The sequence below is a fragment of the Mycteria americana genome, chromosome 5 (genome assembly GCF_035582795.1).
Source record: "Mycteria americana isolate JAX WOST 10 ecotype Jacksonville Zoo and Gardens chromosome 5, USCA_MyAme_1.0, whole genome shotgun sequence".
NCBI lineage: Eukaryota > Metazoa > Chordata > Aves > Ciconiiformes > Ciconiidae > Mycteria > Mycteria americana.
The window spans coordinates 5,048,271-5,071,006 of record NC_134369.1 but is presented as its reverse complement, the minus strand read 5'-3'; the positions used below and the strand labels follow the sequence as shown (position 1 = coordinate 5,071,006).

The following is a 22,736-nucleotide window of genomic DNA, read 5'->3' as shown; positions in this document are numbered from 1 at the left end:
CAGTCTAGGTGCTCAGCACCTGAACATTCTTAAGCTGCATGCGTGAGCTGAGCTCTTGAACACCTAGATGTTAATCAGGACATTTAAGGGTCTAAAGGTAATTCAATAACTTTCACACAGGAAAGAATCTCCACACACACCACCCCCCCCCAAGCCAAGGAAATTATTTGGATGCAAATTAGTAAGCCACATGTTTCCACAAGAGAGGATAAAAGCAGCGTAAGATGAAATACAAATCCCCAAGTCTGCTTCCCGTTGAAAATAAAGCAGCACTGTAGCAACTGTTGCTTCCTATTCAATGCCCACTTCACTGTATGAAATCCAGTGCTGCCTTGCAGGAGAATTTCAGCTTCTGGTATACGAGTTTCCTCTTTTCTGCCAAATTGGCATTACCACTGGTAACACTATTCTTTAGTTACAGGCAAAAGAGTTAAGTATTTCACCCCATTATACAATATACAATTACCCAAACTTTGTTGAGCAGATTTCAAGGGAAAGAATTTCCTTCTCGTCTTAGTCCTTTAAAAGAGATCCTAACATCATTTTAACAGCAGTTCAGAGATCACGAGCAAAACACTGCCATCTTTCCTTCTTGAAACCACCTTCAACACAAATCTACATGTACAAGCACATAAACTGCATGGTGTTGCACTTAGTTCCACCTCTGTTGCTGTTTAAGGTGTTTAAACATCAAGACACACACATCAATCCTTGACTGTTCACAGTCTGCTTCTGTAAGCGGCCAAACCAAATCCAACATTTCAGCAACTGCTCCTATTTGTTCATAGTATTTTTCCTAAAGCTGCTAAAATACACACTTCCATCCACCTATGCTCCAACAGGCTAGTACAGAAAAAACCGTAGCCACAAATAAATGAGCCAGCACCAGATAGACAGAAGAATTTCCAATTACACAGAAAACAAGGAAACCAGCAACTGCATTGTATAACATACTCAGTTCATTTATTTAGATAAATGTAACTAAAATGTGATACAACTCTTTACTTATAGCAGTGTAATGAAATCTTTGTTGCTGCAATCCTGCAGTTGGAATTCCAAACTTACTTCCACTGGGATTTTCCAGCTACTGTTGAGGTACACTGGCACATGATTTAGCTGCTTCTTCTTTCCTAAAAAAAAAAAAAATTGCACAAGGATTTTGCCAATTGGAGAATAAAACGATATGGAGACGTCATATTTATTGTTGCTCACAGCAAGACTTTAATCTGATTTTTCTCACCCACCAGTCTCACATAACCCCAAATCATCTTCCTTGCCTTCCCCACATCACGTGAAAATCAGCAGAATCTGATTTTGTCGTCAGTCTCCATAGCCCAGTGCAAAAGCATCCAAAGAGTACTCTCTCAGCTCCAGGTAAACTTTTTATATTCTTGTGTGTGCGTATACATACGCAAATCCAAGAGTTTACCATTTTTGCATATTTAGAAACAGTTGTCAACAGTTAAATCTAACATTTAAATCTAACAGTTCCCAAAGTTATATGCACAGAATTTTCACTGAAGGCTGTAGGTCTGTTGTGTGTCCTTCACTGAAAGGATTATAAAGAGGGACCGTGGATCCTTTCTGTTTTTGCGGACTGTTATCTTTCCTCTCAGGGTCTCTCCTGCAAAAGTAAAAAGGAAATTACTATGCTTACATTACTGAATCATGCACAGTAACAGCAAAGATGCATTACATACCCTTATGTTGCATGAGAAGCAGTTCCCAATTAATCAGAATTAAACAAGTCTACAAAGGCTTCCTTTATGTTTTCAAAGCTCTAAGCAATGGTCTTAACAAACGTAAGTCAAACTAACTGCAGTTAAACCTGGTGAGGTGCTGAGTTATGTCTGATGCTTTACTTCTCAGATGACCCACCCAAAGAGCTGATATGCCAATTATTTTATTTGTGATTGGGGAAAAACCCTGTATTCCTTGGATACATTAACTTGCTTGTCCTGCTTGTATCTGCTTGTCCTGGTTTCGGCTGGGATAGAGTTAATTTTCTTCCTAGTAGCTGGTATAGTGCTGTGTTTTGGATTTAGGATGAGAATAATGTTGATAACACACTGATGGTTTAGCTGTTGCTGAGCAGTGCTTACAGTAAGTCAAGGACTTCTCAGCTTCTCATACTGCCCTGCCAGCGAGGAGGCTGGAGGTGCACAAGAAGCTGGGAGGGGACAACTAAGACAGCTGACCCAAACTGGCCAAAGGGATATTCCATACCGTATGACACCATGCTGAACAAAAAAACTGGGGGAAAGCTGGCCGGGGGGGTGAGGCCACTGCTCGGGAACTGGCCGGGCATCGGTCAGCGGGTGGTGAGCAACTGCATTGTGCGTCACTTGTTCTGTATATTCTTTTATCATTATTATTTTCCCTTCCTTTTCTGTCCTATTAAACTGTCTTTATCTCAACCAACAAGTTTTACCTTTTTCCTGATTCTCTCCCCCATCCCGCTGCGGGGGGGTGAGCTAATGGCTGTGTGGTGTTTATCTGCCAGCCAGGCTAAACCACGACACTGGTTGACTTGGATCTGCACATCACTACCTAGCATTTCCAGGCACGTGCAAGTCTCAGCTGGACAGTGACTAAGTGCCACTGTACTATTTCCCCCCACCCCCAAGCTTCAAATATCAACTTGTTTTCTCATGAAATGATATATATCATCTTTAAATTCTTGAACATACTTCATGGATGGAAATGTAAGCAAATTATTAGCAGTAATAAAACAGTATAAAAAAGCAAAATTGCTGGTCCACAAAATTTAATTACTCCTGCATTACTCCTTTGCTGAGCTCCCTAATTTAAATGCATCACTACTATCAGCTTTGAGTAACACCAAGTAACCACAAAAACATATTCCACGTCCTACTGCATATGCCATGTGATTGGTATTCGCACTGCATTTCATTTAAGCTCCAATTAGGTAATGTTTTTATCTTGTGAAACATTAACACAGAAATCTTCATGGCACTTCAAGTACATACATTATTAACAGCAAGTTCTGTTTTACAAACTATCAGGCTTTCTTGACCGTAACACTTGGAATATATGTGCTTCAGCTAAAACCAGAGAGAACGCTTTGACACAGAAGGAAAGAGCTGAGACACATCTAGAGAGGCACAACTCCCACTTTTGGTGTTACTAAATTTAAGTAAAAGCTTTTGTCCTACAGAAATTCCAGGCCTTGATGTTTCTGTTTAACATTTTGTCCTAGCCTGCACTGATCAACCCTGGTTCCATCCCAACAGCAGCTATACTTCCACAGCACATCAAGTTCTTCCACATTTATTCTTTACATAATTCAAAGGTCTGTTCTAGCTTTTAAAAGCACTTTCAGATTCTGAAATAAATGAGGAGAAAAAGTAAACCTGCTGTGCTGGCTTAAGAACTTGTGTATGCTCTCCAAGAGGAGATGTTTTACTTTTCACACACATCATGGGAGATTATTTGGGGATCTAAGTGCAATTTCATGATCTAACAGTCCATTTTATCATCATGCAAATGTCCTCAATGGATAAGACGTGAAAAGCCTTTATAGCTATGCAACCTTCTGAAACTTTACACAGGACTAAATGAAGGGACCATGAACCCACTTCTCTATAGCACAGCTGTTCTTAACTTCTTTTGTCCCTGCATCTAAGATGCTTATAATAAGAAGATAGCAGAAAACTACATTTACAGATATTAGGAGCTCTAGGAACTGATTCATGCTATATAAAGTTAAGACAAGACTTACAAGTTTGTATCCATCATGTATAAGTCACATAAACTGAAATCCATAGCTAATTCCATCTAGTCACAGGGTTTACTATTTGCTTACTTGAAAGCTTTATTTAAAAAGCAGTTTTGAGAGACCAAGCTTTCAACAAGGTTCTTTATTTCCAGCTACTTAAGGAGCTACTTTAATTAACAATATTCATATTTTTGAGTATTAAGCACAAATTTACTGAGAAGGCAATACAGGAGGACACTAAAGAGAATTTAGTTTTCTTATTAGCTTTCACCTGCTTCCCCCATCCCATGCCCCAACAAAAAGCCAGCAAATTCCATGTTCCCTGGGCAGTGCCGTAAGATTCTTCCAGACTTGTGTGCCTGACTGGGAGGCAGGGGGGTAACAAAAAGAAAAGCCTCAGATCTCTGCAAGAGCAAAGGTATGGGGTAGAGTTTCATAAATTTTCGTAAACCATATGCAACTGACATTTGGGCTACACCACCCCCACTAAATCCTGGAGAGAGACTAATAAATTTCAAAAACATTAGTGTGGCTGTAAATGTAGTACTTGAAGATTTTGGCTTCAAGTCTTCAGTTTCATGGAAAGAGAAGAACAGTCAAGAGGTAAAGAAATGGAAGCAAACTGCAGACTTGCAAATGCAAATTTCTTTGTTGATATAGACACAAGACAATGCACTAATCTTAGGTGTGTACGAAAAGATTACTTTGTAAACATCTGTTTGAAATATTTATATACACAGCAATTTCAAGTATGTATGTGTGAAGAATGTGTGAAGAATGTATGTGTTCCCAAATTTTGGCACCTAGACTAAAAGTCTGAAGTCAGAAGGTATCAACATCCCTTTAAGTAGAAATGTCTAGATTTGTATGGGTTTTGAACTACCTAAATACTTGGAGTACATTGTGCGTCAGAGATTGCTTCAAACTCAGATTAGCACAGGAACGATTTCAGACTTGTCACATACAAAAATAACTAAACCATAGTCTTGAACAGAGCTCAGGATACAACCCAGAAGCTGAACCTAAATACCTTCAGGTTAGTATTTTATTTTTTTTTATTTACAAACAAGTGAAATTCAACAGCCTGGTCTGCAGAGAGGTAGAAGGGACTTTTAATTTTTAAATCTGACAATGTGTGAAGTTTTTAAATAACACCATATTTATGTTAGAAAAAAATTAAGTAAAACTTTAAGCCAACAGCATTAACATTTTCAAGTAAGGCACCTGAAATACGTGCTCCAGCAAGAGACTAATTTTGAAGTTGGAGGACCTTCACCTTCTGTAACACATTGGGGGACTACAAGAACTAGGATATCTTCTTTGGCGGCCTTCAGTCAGACGCTCAAAAGGTCAGTTACAGCTCTAACTTGATGCAACTTCGATGTCATTGCAAAAGCTCTGGAATGACAAATTCTGTTCCTCTAGCCTGGCTCTGGCTTGATGACTAACACAGACATTGCATTCTTTTTCTCCTTAGGGAACTATACACTTACTGATTATTTTAATATCTGAAGAAAAAAAAAAATCCACAAATACAGTTGTTGCCTCATATTGCAAGGAAATATTACCTATACAGGCCTTTCAGTCTTGTTTTTAATGAGCTTGCTGAGTGGATATCTCTTAATTTAACTATGCTTTTGTAAAGATTGCTGCTTGCAGTTACTAGAAAAAAAACTAATCTCAATTTATTTTCAGTCCTTAATAAGACCTGCAACTTAAGTTATATTTGTAAATATTTAGGAAGCCCATTGCTGAGCCACTTCATACCATCATTTTAAAACCACAAAAACTACATCTAAGTAGATGATTCTACTAAACACGTTAGAGGAGGGCATGATCTCTATCTACAGCAGTAAGTTCTCTGCTACTCTTCCATTAGACCTCCCTTGCCCCATCCATCTTCATCCCTCACACCAGCCACATCCACCGTTACTACTTTTCTATCTCACTGGATCCAAAGTATTTCCCAACTGCTCATTACTTACTGTGATTTTAAAAGCCATTATTTATGTTCTGTTAAAAAGCTGAATTTTTCAATACTCTTATTGCAAAAATGAAAACAAATAGCAATTTGAAAACAAAGCTGGTTTCAAATTCTGTAAGGATTTGAGAATCCACCATTTGGCACAATTCTCAGTTGTATCCACAAACAGTAAACTGACACGAGATCCACATTATAAATAATAAATGCAGGACATTTTGTCAAAGGCTGCAGTATAAACATCAAAGAAAGCTTTTCAACAAGAATGATTGTGGTACCAATACTGTACAAAAGATCCAAGAAATACAGGTATCCTTTGATAATTTTGGTTTTGGGTTGTTTTTTTTTTTTTTCCCCCCATAGTTTAACAGTTAGTTGGAGATTCTTCTTCAGTTCCCGTGCAGCTTTATTATTAGGACACAAGTGACTGATACGATAAAATGCGATTCACGAAGAATTGCGAAAATGGTTTCACAGGTTATTTTAACAGAGATAGACCTGCCAGGTAGAAGGACAAGGTAAAGAAAAAAGGGCTTTATAGCTTCTCTCCAGCTAGGAAGTTTAACCTTGTTTGAACATACAGATTTTCAGAACTGCTACAGAATGAATTATTTGATACATTTTAACATCCTATAATAACATTTTTTAAAACATTCAGTAGACTTAAGAGCCTCTGAGAACTAAAATTCCACGATTTAAATTAATCCATACTTCAATCTTACCATTTAAAACATTAATACAATGTAATAAAATAAATGAGGTAAAAATCTAAATATAATTTCATAAGTTATAGCTGACTTCATAGAACAGAACCCTCGGATTCTGTTTGTAAAGGCAGTTAATGAAACAAAGCATTCCATTTTTCTCTGCTATTTCTTATGCAGTAACCACATTAAATCTGCCTTTCTAAACAGTCTTTTCCCAGGGCCGAAGCAAACAACAGCAGTGCAAGCAAGTAACAGAAAGGCAGTTCGGAACAATTAATCAATGTCACGTAGATAGAAAATGACTGATGTTTTTTCACCATTCTGCTGTCCTATGAGCTGCCTGGAGGAAGCTGTCTCTGGGACTCAGCTGCATCACCTTGCTCTTATCACGCTCAGTTGAATGCAAGTAAAGCACACAGTGCCATTGCAGTTTGATTAGGACAAAACTGAATCCATTACTATCCCCTTCCTGCATTTTTATTAGCCCTCGGGGAGCCCTGAAATCGTCCCCAAAAAGAAAAAAAAAAAAAACCAAAACCAACAAAAGAATTCAGCAGAAGTGCTGCACAAGCTTGCTAGCACAGGAAAAAGCGCATCCTTATGTCCATACTGACCCACTGCCAAATAATACACATCTGATTACATGATCTACAGTACACCCTATAGATGTGCCCTGAACGCTCAAAATAGTTCATTTTGGTTTTGACTTTTACCGTCAGTGAAACTGTAAGCAACCCTATCTTCCACTTGTATTTGTGCAATACAATCACACATCGGGCAAGCCTGCAGTCTGTGAGCCAAGATACCTCTCAGTGCAAGAGCCCTATCGCTAAGAGTGTTTAGGCCAACAAACCATATTTTTTCAGTCTATAACTTGATTTATCCGAAAGAATTTGACTGAATCCAAAGATTCCATGCAGTCTCCTGCATACATATCCATAACATCTACTTAAAGCTCAAAATGACCCAGGGCAATGAACTTGTAACGTGAAGAACTACCCTGCCTTTCAATGGTGTCCCCTCCTTCTTTGATTATGAAAAAGATTGAAAGATTTACTGAAGGTAGCCAGCAATCAAGATCTTTCAGGTTTCCTTCTTTTCTTCCTGTGGAACAGCTTTATGAAGCTAATAGTGAGACAGGTAAGAATATGGTACTCAAAGCATTCTGTATTCTGACCCCCATTAAAATTTAAGAACCTTACAAAAGATCTCACTGGAATTGTTTCAAAGACAGCTGCTAGAAAACTGCAGTGGATTTGGGCTAAAGACACCTTAACTACCAAACTGCTGGTGAGAAGTATCTTTACAAATCCCCTACAATGCAATAGCCACAAGTGTCTAAGCGGTAGTCACGCGTGCCTTCACAGTCACACAACAGTAAGCTTTGACACTGCTTTTCAGGGTAAGGTTGTCCTCTCTCGAGGCTGACAATTTAAACATTATCTAGTTTTCCACTCCAGTTTAGGCTAACTGAACACACTATCTTATGCAACAGTGAGGTCTAGCACCCAACTGAAAAAAGCAAGTTTCAAAAGCATTACCCTGGAAGAGTTGGCTATAAAGTAGTTTCCATATACCACCTATCTTCTGAAAATTGAAAAGAACAATGAAAGACAGAAATCATTTGTGGTGGGACCAAGAGCACTTCCCTTAAACTCAATAACTTAACCTTAATCCTCCCATTCATCTTAAAGTGCAGGCACCTGCAGCTGTACACAAACTGCCACCTTCCCATTTGGCCACATCCCTCACTAAATCACAGAATCACAGAATCATATAGGTTGGAAAAGACCTTTAAGATCATCGAGTCCAACCGTAAACCTAACACTGCCAAGACCACCACTACACCATGTCCCTAAGCACCTCATCCAAACGTCCTTTAAATACCTCCAGGGGTGGCGACTCAACCACTTCCCTCGGCAGGGGAATGCCCAACCCAATGAGATCCAATGAGCAGTTTCTGTACTGAGCAGTAATCACGGCAAAGAAGTCTACACAGCCAGTTGAGGAAGGTAAGACAGCCTTGTATAGCTGCCTAAGAGAACGTGCACGTGACCGAGATTCCCAAGATAGCTCAGGTACCAGAAATAGTTGCCACAGGGAACTGTGAAGGCCAGATACATGGTCCTCCAAAACGTACAGCTGCAGTAGCCAAACTCATTGCCGTAGAACTAGTCTCAATTCACTGCTCTTTGTAGTAGAGATCCTAAACTGTATAGCCTTGTCCCAATCTTTCTCTCTCAACATTTGTGACAAAGTTCTGAGAAAACGACACTGTTGCTGTACGAGCCATATCCCCTTGCAGTCGCAGAACTTGCAAAGGGGGCCACTCAGAATGGCACAAGAAATCCATCCAAGTTTTCCTGTCTAGATACAGAACTTCTATTATCTTTCAACGAGATCAAACAGCCATGGGAAGAGAGTCTCTCCATTTAGTGCCTGAATACATACTTCCAGATGTTTCTGAAAAGTCAGCAGGATGATTTTAAACAGCAGATTTCAAAAGATACAGCATAAGACATGCAACATTTAGTCTGACCTCAAAATTCAAGTTTTAACAATTACTAGATTTTTAAAAGCGAGCATCATTTTTGGAGGTATCTCTTGTAAGTAAACAAGTGACAGCGTTCTATAGACACCATGTTGCAGCTGTAGACAGGCAAAACAGACACTAAAATCTCAATTAGGAACGAAATTATCCAACTGGGATGCACAATATTGAAGTATTTCAGGATAAGATCAAAACATTCAGACAGATTAATTGTGCCAGTGTTGTCTTCCTACTTTTAAGAAAACTCTCTAAGTAGACAAATTAACATTTTTCAATTTGTAAATTTACAAACAGCTACCCAATTATGGAGACTGGGGAGTTAAAGATAATCAAGGATTTTAGAGGGGCTTAATCATGTGAGTTCTCCTTCAGTTTTGCTGTGCTAGCCCCTTTTAGCACCATAGAAAAACAAATCAAGGTTTTATTTCCACTGCAAGGCAATATGAAGGACACAAAATGCCGACAATATGCTGTTTTATTGCTAACAGAATTTGCTTGCATACAGATCTGGGTTTTAACTTAATGCACTGTTACTGAAAAGATTCTGTGGGCCCTTTAAAATAACTTTTGTAAACATTTTATTTATTTAGTAAATGCTTGAGACAACCAAATGAGAATGATATTCTGTATATAATTTTTTGTTTATCAAACTTAGCAGGAGTATTTCAACAAAAGGAAAAGACTCATGTTTGGACCATTAATAAGAAAAAGCTACTGCTTTGGCATCTCAATTTCAATTTTCAAAATAAAGACATTTCCAAGCTATGAAAAGGGCTGCTAAGTGAAGCCTTGTACTCTGTAGGGAGTCCACAATACAATAGTCTTTTGTCTGAGAAAACCCCAGTTTTTCTGGCAATAAAATATCACCTGGCTTCTTTCTCCAGTTTCTTCAATTTTACTGCACGCTAAGCAGTTAAAGCATATCCGACATGCTGACGCTATTTTGTTTTACTTCATTGTACATCAGCTTCAAGTCTCTCGTCACAGTCTGCGAGGAGGAAAACTAGCTTTGCAGAATACATGAGTAGTAAGAGACTCTCCCCCACTCACACATTACATCTAAACCAAATCAACAGAAATTATCCATTAAAACTACAAACAAAGCTATCTACCATAGTTAGGTATCAAGCTGAAATTCAGTGGCAAATCAGAAGTATTAATTAGCTGTAACTTTTTTTATTACTTAGGCGTAACAAAGCTATCTACCATAGTTAGGTATCAAGCTGAAATTCAGTGGCAAATCAGAAGTATTAATTAGCTGTAACTTTTATTGCTTCACTCTCCAGATCTCTGGACCTAGATTAAACCTCTCCCATTTCACCTCAGAGAATTTGCAAACATTGCACACCTAACACAGGCTGCGGCAGGAACAGCAAAGGAGGGAGGATTAGTTGCAAGCCCCATCCTTTGGGTTGTAATGGCTTGATTCTGGTAGCGTTAAAGATTAAAACATTCAGTGTTTTTTATGGCTGAGAAAATAGATCTATTTTTACAACAAATAACCTGGCACCAAACCACTGAGAAAATTAGCTAGTTCACACTGCAGAACAAAACAATTTTGCCATGGCATAAAGCAGTCTTTTCCTGTTAAATACCCAACAGGTTCAGATACCTGTAAGCTCAACCTCTTTCACAGAGCAAATCCAAATACAATCAGTGCTTTATAACCACTTCAGGCATATCCCTAAAAGCTATAAAGCATCTGATAGAGACTTTAAATCAGCCTTACTATTTCACTCAGAATTAGAAATCCGAGGGAATAATTTTTCTTTACTGGAAAAACAAAACAAAACAAAACAAAAAAAAAACAACAAACCACCACCCTGTCTGAAACATGCTTTCAAAACATGTTTTTCAAAACAGGAAAACATTGTAAATGCATTTTATACCACCAAATTCCTCTTTCGCAACCTACTAAAATACTGAAAGCAAATGCCACCATGGGTAGCCTGGTCAGATTATTGCAAGACTCATATCATATAATTTCTATTTATTTTCCAATATTTACTAAGAAAAGAGCTTGTCCTGACTCAAACGATACATTTAGTCACAAGCGGGTCATCTTTGTTGTGTCTCCCAGTGCCATACCCACATTTCCTATTCTAACAATTTATACAGAGAATTGATGAATATTGGTAAACACAGGGATGGACATCAAGGCTGAAGCCTTCAAATGATGCCAATGCGTTTAATCTAATACAGTTACTTTTTTCTTCAGTTAACTTGCATTGAGAAAAGTGCCTTTGAAGACAAAAAAATTCCCCCCAAAGCTAAGTACACTCGGAGTGGAGTTCAGTCCAACATGCCAGGCAGACAGCGCATGGTAAAATGGTGACGAGCAGTGCTCATTCATTGACAAGTGACAGATGAGAAGTAGCTGGAAGTGCAACTTTACATATACTGCAAAAGAAGTCTGAGCACTTTGTTTAGCTGGTAAAACAAAGTGAAAGACTGAAGAAATCAAGGAGTATGGTTAACCACAAATTACCGAGATGAATATTTAAGTCACTATTTTTAAAAGGAAAATAAAACCAATATGAAAAAATGGAAGACAGGGAAATCCGTACTTATAGTAACACGTCTTGAGGAAAAAAGACTTTCGGAACAATGAAGGAGAAGGATCAAAGTCCGAGAGAATGGTTTTTCAAAAAAAAAAAAAAAAAAAAAAAAATCACCTAAATTAAGCAACATTACTACATAAGTATCAGGAAACACCTTCTGCCCTGATGGGCTTACGTCATCCATGAACAACAAATATCCCACAGAAATTAAAACTGGGATTACAAGGGAAAAGGAAATTGCATCAGAAGTTTCTCTCAGAACCTTCTCTAACACTAGAAATAACAGGCAGAGAATCCTAGATTAAAGTGGTAATTTTATATAAGATATAAAAACAGACAGAATGGGTAAAAGGATAGTAAAGGGGAACTTAAATAATTATGAAGAGAAGGAGACAGGTAGAAAGAAAAGAGAAGCGTAGCTGTAACCAGATTTGTTACGGGAATAATTTTAAGAAATATGAGCTAATAAAGAGAAAGGAAGGATTTACGGCAAAAGTGATCTTGAAGGTCAACTAGGTTGTGTTCACTGCTTCAAAGCACACTGTTTCGGCAGTTGTCTTCAGAAAGTCACCATACCTAGACTAGAATTCTAGAGCCAGACACACCTCCCAGTAATTTCACACATTTGGTAAATGTCAAATGATCTATGTAATATTAAATAATGTGCGTATTCTAACAAATGTCATTGCACCTAAAATTTCACTTCACACTTTATGACATTGAAATTTAATGAGTTGCAGCAAGGCGACCTTAGCCAGCCTTGTCTAGGAAGAGAAACTGAACAGAACACAAGCCCAGTACAAATACACCAATGCATATGTGCATCCCAACAAGTGACAGGACCTAAGAATATGCAAATAAAAATTATTTAAGAATACAAAGTCAAAGCATGGAAGAGAAATGATTTGTCAGATAACATAGAGCATAGTGCCTTTGGAAAAGAGCTCCTGGTAAAAAGTTGTCATGGCTGACAGCTGGAAGAGGGAACTGCAAAAGCTGTTTAATTGAGCGCAGATGCTGCTTTCACCACTGACATTCATAATTAGGTCTGTTAAGAGAGACAATATTCCATCTACATCAATACTTCTCTATAGCATCTCTAGGCCTCTTGACCTCAGTTTCTTTTGCAGCATCCACTTAAGTTTTTGTGCGCTTTCCCCCCACGTGTCTGGTGTATTTATAAACTGTTCAGGTCGGGGCCATGTATCACCATGAGTTTATTAACCCATCAGCAGAAATGAGCCCCATTCTGAGGTTCCTCCTTTGGTCCTGCTAGTCTGTAAAGAAAAACGGCCCTCAAAGACGACTAATTCACCATTGGGTAAGAGTTCAACAGTGGTGAGTAAGTATCTAGTGGTTAAGCAGACAAAAACAAAAAACAATAAAAAAGTATATAAATATAACTACTTTATTTCCATTTCCTTTGATTATAAAAAAAACTAGGAGATTCTGAAAGAAAGTGCAGTTCTACTGGAATAAGAGGGCAAGACTTAAAATTCTTGCCCTGTTGTATGTTCATCCTCTTGCATGACTATCCTGTGACGGTCAGACATATTTCTGTGTCTATAAAGCAAGGAATATTTGACTACTTGCATAGAAATCTATTTTAAAGACTTACCAAACAGAACCAATTAAAATCACTAACAAGCATCACTTTAGGCTTCAAAACCTTACTTCACCAATTTGTCACCTGAATTTTGGGTTACCCCTGATGTCGACAAAAGCCTTTTTACCTGCATCAAATTCAAGGTGAAACATATTACGGTACTATCCATTTTATAAAATTTTACAGTGTATCAAAATAACATCTTCCATATTTCAACGGATCAGGTTCATGGCTGTGAGTCCTTTGAAACTGTTTTCAATTTACAGAGTAATCCCGCAGTGCCAGGTACAACGCCCACGATTCATTTAACAAATACAGTATAGTTCAGGAGTGCTACAAAAAATCCAGTGCAATCACTTGACAAATGATACTTAAGAACACTAGTAATTTTAAAATTAAAAGAACATTAATAGCAGTGTTCTGGTCTTACATTTTTCTGCCTTGGAAATGTTTTGATATACAAGTTCTCATCAAAATTACAGTACGGAGCTAAGTATAAGGCATATGCCTACTTCCATATATATGTGCAGACCTTTAGATGTATTTTTACATGAATTTTGTAGAATATAGATAGATATTTCCCAGTGCTTTGCTTAGAAAAAAAAATTTCTTTAACAGAAGCTGAAAGATTTATTTACTAGTTCTTTTTAACACTTACGTCATTCTTAAAGTACTTCAGGTTTAAATTTAATCATAACGGCAGTGTAACACAACCATCGTTGCACCATAACTGAATTTAAATATACCTGCTTCTACAGGAATTGGTTTCTCCAGGAGAAAAACTGTCTGTTTCCAGTGTGTTTTAGTACACTGGGGACCAGTTGAAAACAAGACCTGCAATGGAAGAGTTCAAGAGTTTGATTAAGAACAACATTTTTGATATCACACTACATCAATCAATTACCAAACACACATGCACATGAAGTGTTTGCTACAGCAAAACAGACTCACTGCCAAACACCTTGAGGCAGAATAAAGTACAAACCCAGCCTTATCTCTCAAAGACATTTTTCAATGCATAACCCCAAATACTCACCTTGTTGTGACAGTTCTTCTCAAAAAATATATCAAAATAACCAGCAACGGCCTATAAAAAAAAAGAGGAAAATGCAAATATGATAAAGGAATAAAAGTGACACTCAAGAAAAAGTCTATCATTAACATACACATTTATTGGGATTTCTACTCTTTTTCAAGCCTTTACTAACAGGAACAACCTTAGATTTATGCCTTCAAGCATACTAGAAATCCTAAACCAAAAACTAAGCTGTCATCACAACTCCTTTGTTCTACCTGAGAATACTCAGCCCACTATAACTGCATTTTACTACATATTGAATTTCAGCCTGAGTTTCCCAAATAACCTGCACACCCTAACTGCAACTAGAATTACATATGAGAAAACAGCCTTTCAGATGTGCAAACCCACAAGCATAACATTCAGTCCTTGTCCTCTACGGCTCCCACGACCCTCACTAAATGCACACGCAGTACGAGGGATTCTGCATGGCGTGTTCGCTCTTTGCGGAGCTTAACATCGTTTTCCAGAAAAGCTCCCTGTGAACAGAGGCAGAGCATAACCAGGCAGGGAATATTTTTCTTCCTCTGCTACACACACAGAGAAGGAAAAAGATTCACAAATGCCTCATGCTGGCCTTTTCAGCAGTTAAGTTTCTAATAGTAACTCTCCATAGGATTCCTCAGCACACTTCTTCTGTCCCTCCTGCCACCCTACTCCTAACCTCAAAGAGCCTCTCTCTTCAGTGCATAATTCATCAGTGGGACTTTTCTTCCAGCTTGAAGAGGAAAAGAAATACAATATGTCCGTACACAAAACAGTATACCAACACTATTAGTTACACAGTCTTTTAATACTGGCCTGTTTTTTTGACAAAAAAAGCCTTGCGAGAGTCCCAGAAATTCAAAGAATTCAAACAAAGAACTGGAAGACGCTCATAAAAGACCATCCACTCCACAGTTGCACCTCTGAAATCCTGTCCATGCTCACCTTTATTTGCTTTCTGCTGTCTCATACAAAAAGGCTGTAGCAAATCAGACCGTGGGCCCAAGGCAGTTATGCTTTCCTATTGTATGTCACTCCGAAGAAATGACCCAGAATAGAGCTTTTGAGTAACTTCAGCCACAGCAGCTGGGGACTCTCTATCCCTGTGACAGCAGGAAGGGATTCTCCCCACATCAGCTATAGCACATTCAAACAAGATATGTACCAATTCCAGGGTGGCAAGCCCGTTGCATGAAAACTCACTGCAAACGACTGACTATAACCTTCCTCTCATGGCACCAGTGTTTTTCTCCTACTCTAAGTCTAGGAAACTGGTTGTTCTGAATACTTACAAAGGACAAGTTCTGTAGCATGCCCTTCATATTGACTCAGGGATAGATGGTGAAGGAAAAAGAAAAGTCAAACATGCTTACAAAATTAAGGTATCAAACTGAATGGCATAGGGCTTTATCACTATGAAATAGGCGATTTGAATGATAGCTAAATCATTCTGGTATTTTTCCTCTCCAGTCTAAAACCAGAACAGATTTCACCAACATGCTGGAGAATACAATGTGTTAAAGCAAGTAAGCCTACGTTAAAGCACCTGTGTTAGCTTTTCAACTAAGGGCACTCCAGAGAAGCCTGGCAAGTTCCAAATTCCAATGTGGGCAAATATTCTTAAAAAAAATGAACCAAGGAGACACTGAGGGACCTTCGTGACAAATGAGCACCAGATGTTGGAAATGGTGACTCTTCCATTCCTTCAGTAAAGTCCTATCACTCAATGCTGAGAATCTCATTCCCAAGTGAATTACAGCCTTGTCTCTAATATGCCTTTTTGAGTAAAGATTGAGAAGGTTTTGACAAAGCTTTATTGACCCATCAGACTACTTTTGTTGATGCACAATCTCTTCTGGACATTAGTCAGAGATCTGCTAAGTCATAAAAATATTTTTCAATCATCAGTTCAATACTGTTGATATGCTTACAAATAAGACCTCGGATATGATTGCTGGAGAAAAGAAAACAAGGAAACAAAAATACATTAAGAGTTGAGGGGAAAAAAAATTGGCTTCCAGAGAAAATGAGACAAGCTACGTTTTGGACCAGAAAGCTAAAAGCTCCAAGCAGACATACCATAGCTAAGGTGGATGCAATTATCTACACACTTGGTAGCAAGAAGTAACAGAAACACCCTACATGCTACCCTGAGAAAATGTCCCCAGATTAGCATTTTTTTGGGGATCAAGTTTGGGCTGAAAAGAAACTGCAGTTACAAGCAAAGAAACTGTCCCCTGCTACTTGCTGCCTCCCGTGCTCAGGGAAACAGGATTTGTACAGCTTCTGTAAATGACTAGGATAAATAACCACCTTATTCCTTACAGTATCAATGGTTTCCCTACCTGAAACAACCTGAAACATTTACTTTGACTATCTAGATCTAGAGGTAGTAACAGTAATTATTACACATCAGAAAGACCATCTTATGCACAGCTCCAAGGATTACAGAGTTCAAGGGATTACAGAGAACAAGAGTTCTACATTGATCCATTAAATTCTTTTTGTTATGTTCTAAAAATGGATATACGCCCTTCAATATTGATACTGAAATAATTGTTGAGCCAAAAGAAAAAAATATAGAAAAGTATTCTAATGAAATAAATTCCTCAAGTCCCTAAGGATAAGCTCCTGTGAACAGCTTCAGGCGTTCCCCAAAATTCCTCAAAATTTGGTCAGTTAAAACTGGGCGGGGGGCACGCCAAAACCAGAACACGCACTCTCTGCTATGTCAGCTGTGTCAACAGGCAACCCCAGTCCTGCATAGCTAAACAGAAGTTATATGCTTAAAGTTAAATACATACAGGAGAAAGTTTGAATGCTGTTTTGAAAACCAACTGTAAAAGCACATATTGCAGTTCAGAAATCTAGTAAGTATCTGTATTACTATATTTTCAAACTGTTTCTGAGCCAACTAAAAAAAAAAAACACACACACACAAGGTGTGATGATTTTTCTTCGTGAAATTAGTTACAACTATGTAATTTGTTTTTAATAAACATTTTTAGGCAACCTGCCATCATTTACCAACTCTGCGTTTAATCTCCAGATAGAAATCTCTCCCCTCGTATTTTAAATCTTTGGGAAAACAAAAAGTCTAATACCAAACCCAGCAGTTACTGACCAGCTGAAAAATTTGTTTAAAATTCACTGTGGTGGCTATTCTGCAAGCCAATTACAGTTGAGCAAATACAGAAAATGAAAATGCACAGATTAAATATATCCCACTTTGATGCACACAGACTGTAAAACAAGAAACCAAAACAAAAGTTTAAATGTGCTATTCAACAGAAGTACAGTTATTTGCATATACCTACGTAATAAATGTAAGGTCAAGTCTATCCTAAAGCCTCCCAGTAACCCCAGCCTGAATTAACTACCTTCTTCCCTTCCTCTTCTTGATTTCACATGGAAGATTTCATGTGCTAGATTGCACGTGTTCCCTTGCCAATAACTTAGCACTTTAAAAGGCATTCAATTTATCGTAATTATACATTATTTTCATGAAGTAAATTCAGTTTTATTTCTGAACAGAAGCGCTATAGGAATTATTAAATTCACCAGCTCTTCTCAAGAAAACAGTTTTTCCTGTATGGTCCTCTATAGCATATATACATTTATATGGTCATCCGAACACTATGCTATGCTTAAATTTTTAAGTATACTTTTGCTTTTTTGAGATCTTTCTGCTTTTGAGCTGTTTTGTCATATTTGATCTGCCTCAGGCCTAAGGGGTCTCAACCCAGCTACACAGATACCTACAGACTCATTAAAACCAACGCACCTGGCCTTCCTAAAACCTGCCAGACAACTTTGTAGAACAAGAACAGCAATCAGTAAGGACAGTCACAATGAGTTTCAAGGCTGAGATGGTCCCAGGCCTATATTAAAGTTTAAACTGGTAAGTAGTTAGCTACCGATACTGTTTTCTCTATTGCCTTTAACAATTCATACCACCCATTCCAATACGTCTGTGTGTGAAACTGATCATTCAATTAAAAGTTTTAGCAAAAGAAATAGGCTGGGCTGCTTCTATGCTAAAATACAGGCAGGGCATGCAGGATCTCAGCGTAGCTCTAAGACCTTTTTTGTAGAAAGCAAGCAAGCAAGCAAGGAACCAAGCCAAGAGAAAGGGAAGCCTCAAATTTGCAGTTAATCTAGAAAACCTTAGTCTAAAGAGTGGGTGGGCCTATAGTCAAAGAGGAACCTTGTTCTTCACACCCAATTTAATGATTTCTTCATACCAGAAAAGAAGTTGACAGCTTCTTACAACCACCAAAGCTTTGCTTTAAGCAATCTAGGAATTCAAAGAACAGACCACTGTATCCTTACTATGATGATCTAATTTTAGTCATCTAGCACAGAATTAAGTACAACGGTTAACAATTTAATTCCTACCACAACGTTTTAAATCCAGAGTGTAGCATTTTTAGTTACAGCTCAGTTTTATAAATCTTTGTATGTTCAAAGAATTCAGCTATTCTAGGAGCAGCAAAACACTTTTTCAAAAATCGGTCAATGACACTGCATCTTTAATACAGAAAGAAAGTTTTCTTTGCCATATAAAAGGCTTCAGTAAAGCCTTTGACACTGCTTCCCACAGCATTCTCCTGGAGAAGCTGCCTGCTCATGGCTTGGACGGGTGTACTCTTCGCTGGGTAAAGGACTGGCTGGATGGCCGGGCCCAAAGAGTGGTGGTGAATGGAGTTTACTCCAGTTGGTGGCCGGTCACAAGCGGTGTTCCCCAGGGCTCTGTGTTGGGGCCACTCCTGTTTAACATCTTTATCAATGATCTGGACGAAGGGATCGAGTGCACCTTCAGTAAGTTTGCACCAATGACACCAAGTTGTGCAGGAGTGTTGATCTGCTCGAGGGTAGGAAGGCTCTGCAGAGGGACCTGGACAGGCTGGATCCATGGGCCGAGGTCAATTGTATGGGATTCAACAAGGCCAAGTGCAAGGTCCTGCACTTGGGCCACAGCAACCCCATGCAACGCTACAGGCTTGGGGAAGAGTGGCTGGAAAGCTGCCTGGTGGAAAAGGACCTGGGGGTGTTGGTTGACAGCCAGATGAACATGAGCCAGCAGTGTGCCCAGGTGGCCAAGAAAGCCAATGGCATCCTGGCTTGTATCAGGAATAGCGTGGCCAGCAGGAGTTGGGAAGTGATGGTGCCCCTGTACTCGGCACTGGTGAGGCCGCACCTCGAATACTGTGTTCAGTTTTGGGCCCCTCACTACAAGAGAGACATTGAGGGGCTGGAGCGTGACCAGAGAAGGGCAACGAAGCTGGTGAAGTGTCTGGAGCACAAGGCTGATGGGGAGCGGCTGAGGGAGCTGGGGTTGTTTAGCCTGGAGAAAAGGAGGCTGAGGGGAGACCTTATCACTCTCTGCAGCTACCTGAAAGGAGGTTGTAGCGAGGTGGGGGTCGGTCTCTTCTCCCAAGTAACAAGTGATAGGATGAGAGGAAAAGGCCTCAAGTTGCGCCAGGGGACGTTTAGATTGGATATTAGGAAAAATTTCTTCACCAAAAGGGTTGTCAACCATTGGAACAGGCTGCCCAGAGAGGTGGTAGAGTCACCATCCCTGGAGGTATTTAAAAGATGTTTGGATGAGGTGCTTAGGGACATGGTGTAGTGGTGGACTTGGCAGTACTAGGTTTACAGTTGGACTCAATGATCTCAAAGGTCTTTTCCAACCTAAATGATTCTGTGATCCTTTGTCACTGGCAAAGTACTGGAGGATTCAAAGCTGCAAGAGAGTTCTAGTTATTTCTCCTCTCAATGTTTTGTGAAAAGCTTTACATAAAACATTACAATTTCTGCTTCTACATGAAGCAGTAGGAAGTCTTCCTTGAAAGAGCTATGAAAACTAAAATCTCTGACTGCATTACAGAAGCCTATTTCAATAGTCCCAAATGCAAGTGCTAAAAAACCCTAAACCAAAACAACCTACCACCCGTAAGGTATATTAGTGTAAGCCTTGCACCACTACAGAAATGACCTGGTACCCCACATTAAAGTCTTGGGAAAAGAAAAAAAGAAGTCAGAAGTACACACAGATGATGCTTTATACAATTTTATCTACAATCACTAGTCCTGTATATTTAAAAACAAAATCTCACAAATCTAAAAACCTATACAAATCAAAGTTGATATACCTGGTAATACAAAACTAGCTATAAAATTGTGATTTTGGTTACTATCTTCTTTTTAGGAATTTATATCTTCTCTTACACCTTAACTTTTTTTTTTATTCTTTACTTGGTGGTTTTATACTGCAACACACAACACATATCTTATATATTTAAGTATATTTCAGTGAAATAATTCTGTAAAAGTGAAGTTCAAAACATTTTCCTTTCATTTCACTTTTGAACACTACCACAAATTGCAGTAGCTATAACAGTCAATCACAAACTTCTATTAAATATGCAATACCACAAAGACAGACATTTCCAATGTTTACAGCTTGAAAGAAGATTAAGTCCTCCCTTCTTGTAAAATTTGACACATGCAGCTAAGCAGTAAAATATAAGAAAAAAAAATCACTTACAAGTAGCATCCTAGAGGCAAACACAGACACAAGCATATTAAAATGGAATATAGGGCTGGCCAGATTTTTTATTAAAGGTGGCATCTTTTTTACAAGAAGTCAAACTAAACAAAAGGAACAAGCTAATAACACCCCTGTAAATTCTAGGTGATGTTTTACAACTACTGCCTTGGGGTTTTTTTGTTTTTGTTTGTTTGTTGTTGGCGTTTTTTTTGTTGGGGTTTTTTTTTTGTTTTTGGTTTTTTAACGCATAACGATAACAGTTATTTCTTCCATTGCAGTTTTCCTCGTCTTTTTGCTCCACCTTTGACAGCTCATTTACAACGTCACCAACGAATAATCACCAAGAACTTAAGCCTTCTCTGGAAGAATCTTTCAAGTGCCAGTCTCCTGAATACCATGAAAGAGGAAAACAAAAATAATGACTTCTAAACTGGTAATAAATAACTGCGACTCTAGCCTGACACATGCTCTAGCCTCAAAGGATATTAAATATTAGGAAACACTGCAGAAATATTATTCTTCCTGTTCCCAAATAAATTGCCAGGAGAAAAGCAGAGCTATGAGGACAAAAACTCCAACCCCAGAACAAAGTCTCCATATTTACCCAGGCAACTAAGAAGGTTAAATAAAGAACTAAGGAAATATTTAGGAATAGATGTACATTACTGAGACTGCAAAGCATCATCCTATAAAGGTCAACAAAGAGTTCACTCAACTAGGAATAAAATATTCCTGAAATTACAATAGCAGCCACTAAATTCTGCCTGATTTTGTCAAACCCAGGTTTTGATGAAGAGTTCATGTAAAGTAGCTTAAGGTCTTCATCCATCACTGAGGGTTTCTAAGGTGTTCATGCAAACATACAAAAAAACCCCCTGTAAATGAAGCACATCCTCCCAGTAAGATTCAGTTCTCTTCAACATATTATTCCTCCCTCCCAGATAAATTATTTTGAGTCTATTTTTTCCCCCATTTATTCATGTAACATGTACCAAATATATTAAGATCACAAAAAGCTTTAACATATGTAATAGATGAATATTAGTACATAATATTTATACTCTTCCACTTCGAGCCCTTAGCTGAAATGGGAAGAGGAGTCTAAATTTTAATTCAAATCCATCTGAATACTAAGGCTTTTTTCTAAAGAAAATGGCTGGCTGTACATGCAGCATTTTAACAGGATAAAACAAATGAGACTGCTCGACTCCTTATGAGAACTCATAAAGGCAACCTTACCAATCCACTTAGGAACAAGGAAATTAAAAATTATCATCACCGCTATCACCTACAGTGAGTAATTTATCATTCTTGCTCTTCACTAGTATCATGTTCCAACAGTGAGTGGCTACAACAAATACAATTAGACAGCTGGCCACAGAAGTGGGAGATAATGTGCTTTTGATGGAGTTTATCCAAGCATGGAGATGGAATGTTTGTCATCCACATAGCTGAGTTGCTGCGTTTTTATCACAGGGAAAAGAAACCCCTCGCTATTAAACCCCAACAATTTTGTGTTTTAAAAAGACTAAGAATCTGGACATCACTGTAGAGGAGGCTACCAATAACTAAATAGATCAGAAGGACAAATCCTGCTTTGTAACATGAGAGAGTAGTCTTTCCTTCAAACAGAAATCAGGCATTCAAGGCATGTTTAACCATGGTGCCCAAAGCCAGATTTCCAACTTCTGGCTTAAAAAATTTAGTTTCTCACCTAAAGTTGGAATTAGAGACTTATATGCTAATACTTATTGTTGGCTCCCAAGTGGAAGATTGGACATTAAGAAATGAAACTGTCTAACCTTTAAGAAGATTTTAACAAGCAAAGATTTTTCCTTAGTCAAAATAATTTTCTCCAGTCAACTCAACTTCCTTTTCCCTCCTAAAGGTTTTAATACATCAGTCACGTCCTCTGGTTCATTATCCTTCTTTCACCCCCTTCCTCCCTCCCACTTTTTATACACATCCCCTGCTC

General features: G+C 38.4%; 1 protein-coding gene across 1 annotated transcript in view; it reads right to left on the bottom strand.

Moving 5' to 3' along the window:
- Positions 1-1,197: 1,197 nt before the first annotated feature.
- PRMT3 (protein arginine methyltransferase 3) overlaps positions 1,198-22,736 on the bottom strand; it is a 70,063-nt gene continuing 48,524 nt past the window's right edge. Inside the window, exons 14-16 of the mRNA XM_075502012.1 lie at positions 14,182-14,232; positions 13,892-13,979; positions 1,198-1,624 (exon numbers count right to left, since the gene is read on the bottom strand). Of these exons, the coding sequence (XP_075358127.1) occupies positions 1,515-1,624; positions 13,892-13,979; positions 14,182-14,232 (249 nt within the window). The 3' untranslated portion in view covers positions 1,198-1,514. The remainder of the gene's footprint in view (positions 1,625-13,891; positions 13,980-14,181; positions 14,233-22,736) is intronic.